The 6,072-nt window shown below is 31.8% G+C and overlaps 1 protein-coding gene and 1 long non-coding RNA gene across 2 annotated transcripts; both read left to right on the top strand.

Moving 5' to 3' along the window:
- Positions 1 to 217: 217 nt before the first annotated feature.
- LOC114755511 (uncharacterized) lies at positions 218 to 912 on the top strand. Its single transcript, XM_028944399.1, has 3 exons — positions 218 to 292; positions 369 to 646; positions 723 to 912. Exons 2-3 carry the CDS (start codon positions 519 to 521, stop codon positions 910 to 912), a joined length of 318 nt encoding a protein of 105 aa, XP_028800232.1. The 5' UTR covers positions 218 to 292; positions 369 to 518.
- Positions 913 to 1,380: 468 nt separating this feature from the next.
- On the top strand, positions 1,381 to 1,811 carry LOC114755498 (uncharacterized). The gene is made up of 2 exons (XR_003741311.1): positions 1,381 to 1,462; positions 1,569 to 1,811. It is a non-coding gene; the product is annotated as an uncharacterized LOC114755498 (long non-coding RNA).
- Positions 1,812 to 6,072: the final 4,261 nt, after the last annotated feature.

Below are 6,072 nucleotides of genomic sequence, written 5' to 3'. Positions count from 1 at the left end.
GCTAACTTGTCTCTTATGTTAAACAAATCAGGGTGAAGCGGACGTTCAGTGTATGGCGGATAGCCCTAAACATCACACTGTTGCAACGGGCCGCATGTTCAATTTACCAGGGGAGAGTATAATTCATAATGTTCCTCTCCCTGCTGATCATGTGAGGGTGCAGTTGAACACTGCTATTGATGCGAATTATGCTCTCTCGATTCCCACCCGAGATGCAGAGACAGTGGCTCAAGCAGTGGGTAGCTTTGTCGCTTGGCCTGGCCGTCTTCTTACATTAGGACATCCTTCAAAGGTATATATGTATAGGTCTACAAATTCAGCTGATTTAAAATAAACTCTATTTTAATTACTAACAGTCTGTTTGTCAGTCTAAGGGGAAGAAGAGCCTATTGGGTGATCACTCATTATCATCACCACAGAAGCAGCCCTCTGAGCCCATTCAAGTGGTATCATCAAGATTTCGAATATGTCTTGAGGAATATGCAATTGGGGCCAGATTAGAACATGGCGAGGATTTCATGATTCCCCTAGAGTTTGAGCCAGAGGTATACGGTCGACCCTCGTCAGATTATGTCACAAATGAAGTATTGAAAGAGATTCTGACGCATGGAATGGCCAGCACAAATGCCTGTAACTTTTATATCAGGTATTTGTTAAAACCTTAACTAAATACTTAAGTACTTGAACATTTATTCTACTGATATCTTCGTTTGTTGATTTAGATATCTTTTCAAGAACTTCATAGCCCCTGGTGGCTTTGATGACAAGTTCAAGATTATCAGCCCCCACACTTTTGCTGGCCACGGACCTAATATGAAGAAAGACTTATCCAGAGACTTGTTAGATATCTTCATTTCTAGGGCAACACCGGGGGCTCAGACTTTGTTTTTGGTGCCTTATTGTCAAGGGTAAACTTTCCTAAATTCTTTCATTTTCAAAATAATTTGTAATAGTTCTAATTGTCTTTCTTATACTTAGGGGACACTGGATGCTGATTGTGGTCAATCCCACAAAGCCGAGGATTTGGTATCTTGATTCTCTTCATGGGGATCCAACCAATCGACCATTTATGGTTTCATTGTTCAACAAGTAATATTTATCTGTATTATTTAAATTTAATTTAATTTCTTGCTTCAATCAAATTTTTGACAATCATTAATATTCAATTTTATTGTCTTCTCAGGGCTTTGTGGCTATACCGCACAAATCAGGCCTTACCCTGCCCCCCGGTAAAAAACGGCCAATTTGACGATACCTTCCCGTGGAAGAAAGTGAAGGTATTCACTACCATGATTTACTATTCTACTAAATATGGTTTATTTATATGATTGACTAATATTATTTCCTTTTCCATTCTTTACAGTGCCCATGTCAGCCCAACAAGAGCTCCCATTGTGGATATTGCGTGATGAAATTTATGAAGGAGATAATTCTGCACAATGCTGACTCAATTCCCACGCAGGTAATATGCATTTGTTAAGGTTCAATTTATATATTTAAGAATTATTGTACTTACTGTAGCTTTACATTTCTATCTAACTTAAGTCATAATTTGTGGTTGCATACAGTACTTTGCCGACACATATTGCACAGTGTATTCATCTGCTCAGATGGAAGAAATCGTTGAGGAGTTGGCGATGGCCTTATTCCGTCAGTGGGCACAACATAGATAGGGAAGTGTACATTAAGACAGTGTATGTACGTACAGCTAGCTTTGGTTTCAATATAATTTTGGTTTTGGTTCATTTTTGGCTGTTGGTTAGTTTTAGGCATTACACAACTTTGGCAATTGGCTAATTTTGGAATTGGTTCACCTTTTTGTACTTGCCAGAATTTTAATATATCACAGTTGGTTTTCATTGGTTCATGTATATATATATGATAATGTAAAATATTTTCGGTTCATTAACATATATGGATATGGCTGAATTGGTTTGAATGCTGGCCTGCATGATTCTGTTGAATGAGCCTTTGTTATCGGTTTCAAAATTGCAGGGGGTTGCTGGCAAAGGAGAACGAATTTTTAAAAAAAAATGAATAATACTTGACGGTTATTAGTTAAAACCGTCAAGTATTATAAAATACTTGACGGTTACTTTTAAAACCGTCAAGTATTAAATAATACTTGATGGTTTTTCAAAAATAACCGTCAAGTATGTTTATAATACTTGACGGTCACTCTATGGAACCGTCAAGTATTACAGAATACTTGACGGTTTTTGGAACCGTCAATTATAATCTCAAAATAATTGGCGGTTTTTCTCTAGTAACCGTCAAGTATGATTTAAATATTTGACGGTTAATAACCGTCAAATATTTGCTGTTGAAATATATGACGCCAGTATAGTTGACGATTTTTAACCGTCAAATATGATCCAAAATAACCGTCGAGTATTTTTCATTTTGTAGTAGTGTTTATATTAAAATTAATAATTCTTATTTATTAATTTACCCTTCATTGTACTAAATCACTAGTTTTGGTTAAAATTATTTTAAAGATTTTTAAATTTTTTTCCTTAATAATATTTTTTATTTTTGCAAATAATTAATGGTTTAATGTTTTTATTATATTGGGATAGAAACTTAAATAATTTAATTAAGGTTGGGATAAGAACTTAAATAATTTAATTAACGTAGATACAAAAACACTTAATTGAAAATTTGATTGATTCCTTACATAAATATCTAGCCAAAAAAATTCTTTGCAATGCTTGTAACAAAAAAATTTGTTTAAGAATTTTAAATAACAAATTAAAATGATTTATATAAATTTTCAAATTACATCTTTTATACTATACGATGAAAACATGTGTTTGAAAGATTTCTTAGCCCTTTAACATAAACTAAGATAAATAAATTCCAATAACTATGATGAAAAATTTAAACTATAAAAATTTTATAATACAAACAAAATTAATGAATTTTAAGTTTGAAAATATGGTAAGGATACAAAACTATGCATTATCATTTACAAAAAGTGCGACTGGCACCATAAATAAATCTCAGGTGTAAAAATACACATAAATTTTTTTAAATTGAGCAAAAATGTCAACTCCATTAATTCATTTTTGGGTTAAGGTACAAATATACCTATGAAATTTTACCAAATATGAGTCCAACACTATAAACAAATCTTTGATGCAAAATTATACATGAAGAATTTAGAATGTGGCAAAAATGCCATGACTATTAACTATTATAACATTGATTGTTTGTTTAACTAAAGATGATAATGTGGACACTGATGTGGCTTAGATGGTCTGATAAAAAAGAGTGAAGATGCAAATATACCTATGAACCTTTTTTAAATGTGTTTGACATCATAAACAAATCTTAGAGTCAAAAATACCTATGATCATTCCAAAAGAATCCTAAAATGCTACAGCTGCTTAATTCATAAAAGATTACTATCTAATTCAAACTTTTAACCAAATAAGATGACATAATGCTAAGCTAGCATTTCAGTATCCCTCCTTCAAGTGTAACTCTCTCCTCCTTGCAAACAAACACATTTCAGTCTCCCTTAAAAAAAAAGAAGAAAGTTGAAGCTCTCTCCATGGCACTCACTCCCTCGTTTCATCTCTCTCAATCCCACTGGTTCTAAGAATAATGGTACTTTGGCTCCAATCTAGTCTCTCAAATTTGCCCATAACTCTCTCCTGCTTGCAAACAAACACATTTCAGTCTCTCTCAAAGAGAAGAAGAAAGCTGAAGCTCTCTATGGCACTCACTCCCTCATTTCATCTCTCTCAATCTCTCTTGTTCTAAGAATAATGGTACTTTAGCTCTACTCTAGTCTCCATCAATGAGTAATTAGAGGAGACACAAGAGAAGTAACTAAGAGAGTAGCAATATTCCTTTTAGAAAAAGAGACTTAGATAGATGAAATAAAGGAGCAAGTTTCGTGGAAAGCTTTAACTTATTTTCTCTTCAACAAAGATGTAATAGTGAGGAGAGAACATCATTAGAATTGGAGGGAGATTGAAATGTGATCATTTGAAAGGAAAGGAGAGTTGCTCTTGAAGGAGGGAGAATGAAATGCTAACATAGCATTTGTGTCATCTTATTTGGTCAAAAATTTGAATCAGAAGATTGACTTTGATGAATTAAATGACTGTAGCATTTTAGGTTTTTTTTTTTTAAATGACCATAGATATTTTTGCATCCAATGTTTGTTTATAGTGGTAGGCACATATTTAAAAAAAGTTCATAGGTATATTTGCACATTTACTAGTTTTTATCAAACCATGTTAACGTCCATGTCATCATCTTTGATCAAAAAAAGGTCAATGTTATAATAATTAACGGTCATTGTATGTTTGCAACTTATATGTATTTTTACATCCAAATTTTGTTTATGATGTCAGCTACACATTTAGTAAAAGTTCATAGCTATAAATGATTGTTACTTTTAACATACATATTGAACAAAACTACTCATAAATTTTTTTCAAAAAGTTCTGATGGCACCATAATCAAACATCACAAGTGTCTATATCATATTATTGCTATGCTACATGTCTCCTTATGTCTTTTCTCTATAATTACATCAGAAACGATTATTTTTAACCTTTTTCAAAAAGGAATTTCTCTTCCTTTTTTTCTCTAGATCTTCTTCGCCTCTCTTGATGAGTTTCCATTACCACCACCACCCTCTTCTTCATCACATTCACCTATGAGCTCAAATTTAGAAGAATAAAAGCGCCAAAATTGTCATCACCATTGCTGTTTTACATTATTGTTCGAAGGAGAATGATGATGAAAAGCAAAGAGGAGGAATGGGTTTCTTGCACAATCCCTATCGTAGTCATCTTCAATCGGCCCCAAATCTAAGGAGGGTGAAGCTTCATGGATAAAGAGAGGAAGAAGAAAGGGTTTTGTTAAAGGGAGGGGAGACAGAGAGAGAAAAGATATTTGACAAAAAAAATGATTAAAATAATTTAACAAAATTGAATTTAGAAGCATTATTTTTAAATGACAGATAATGAGCAGTTAGGATTAAAATTAAATGAGGTGTTATAAGCAGCACTTTTTGAAAAAGACATGATTTAAAAAGTAACAAACGTTGTGAAAATGACATTTTTACTCTATTTTAAAAAATTTATATGTATTTTTATACTCAAAGTTTGTTTATAGTGCTAGCCCCACTTTTTAAAAATAAGAATGGGCATTTTTGCACTCTTACCCTATTTAAACTAGTGATGATTAGTCGTCTCGGCAATAATGTCACTTGCTCTGCTTTGGATGAAATCTTAGACTTTTGCCCGGTATTAACACCTTTGTGTGCATAAATGTAATTATTTGTATTAAGAAATGTGTATTAAAATTATTTTTTGTTTGCATAAGAAAAACAGTTTTTGACATATAAATGGTTAAATAATGTTTAAGGAGAGATATTTAAGTCAAAATTTAAATTTAACGGTTCATTAATAATTTAATATATAAAAATGAAATATCGAATATGTAAGTGATTTGGGTAACAAACACTTTAATTTCAATTAAAGTTTATATATAATTAACAAAAAAATTTAACCAACAAATATAATATACATAAGGAATAATCATACGTTTTGCTGGTAAGAAAGAAAAATCATCGTCTATAGTTCCAAATTTGTTTCTAATTACAAAAATGATATATATCTCTATTTTAATTCAAAAAATTTTTTAATTAATTCTATTTCAAGCATAAAAAAAAATAAGAGTGACAAATAAAGACAATAAAAATTATACACAATATTTTAACAGATTTTGACAACTTACAAATAACAAACATTCTTGCCTAATTTTAAATTTTGTTAACTTCCACCTTTTTTTGTCATTTTTCCAACAATTATTGCAAATTTTCTCTCTTTCTTTTGAATGTTGTCTGTGTGATCTACTAAGGGTGAGTAAAATTAGACGCACGCCATGTATCAAATGTTACCTTTTTCAGTCCAACTTCTCTTTTAAGACTCTAATATAAAAGCCCGACTCTAACTTAAGCGGGTCAACTCAAGATTCAGCCCGTTTTTTCAATTCTAGCTGGAATTGAGACGAGAAGTGGTCTCTTTTCTTTCGCAACTCATTCCATGA

The sequence above is a fragment of the Neltuma alba genome, unplaced genomic scaffold, assembly GCF_004799145.2.
Source record: "Neltuma alba isolate B1F8T4 unplaced genomic scaffold, ASM479914v2 tig00010280_pilon, whole genome shotgun sequence".
In the NCBI taxonomy this organism is placed as follows: Eukaryota; Viridiplantae; Streptophyta; class Magnoliopsida; order Fabales; family Fabaceae; genus Neltuma; species Neltuma alba.
Note: the sequence above shows the minus strand (reverse complement) of the source record. Positions and strands in the feature narration are given on the sequence as shown.

Excerpts from the sequence above, each read along its gene's own strand:
- LOC114755511 (XM_028944399.1), top strand. The coding sequence starts at position 519 with ATGATTCCCCTAGAGTTTGAGCCAGAGGTATACGGTCGACCCTCGTCA. Across the intron at positions 647-722 it reads GCCTGTAACTTTTATATCAG|ATATCTTTTCAAGAACTTCA; the intron begins GTATTTGTTAAA and ends TTGTTGATTTAG.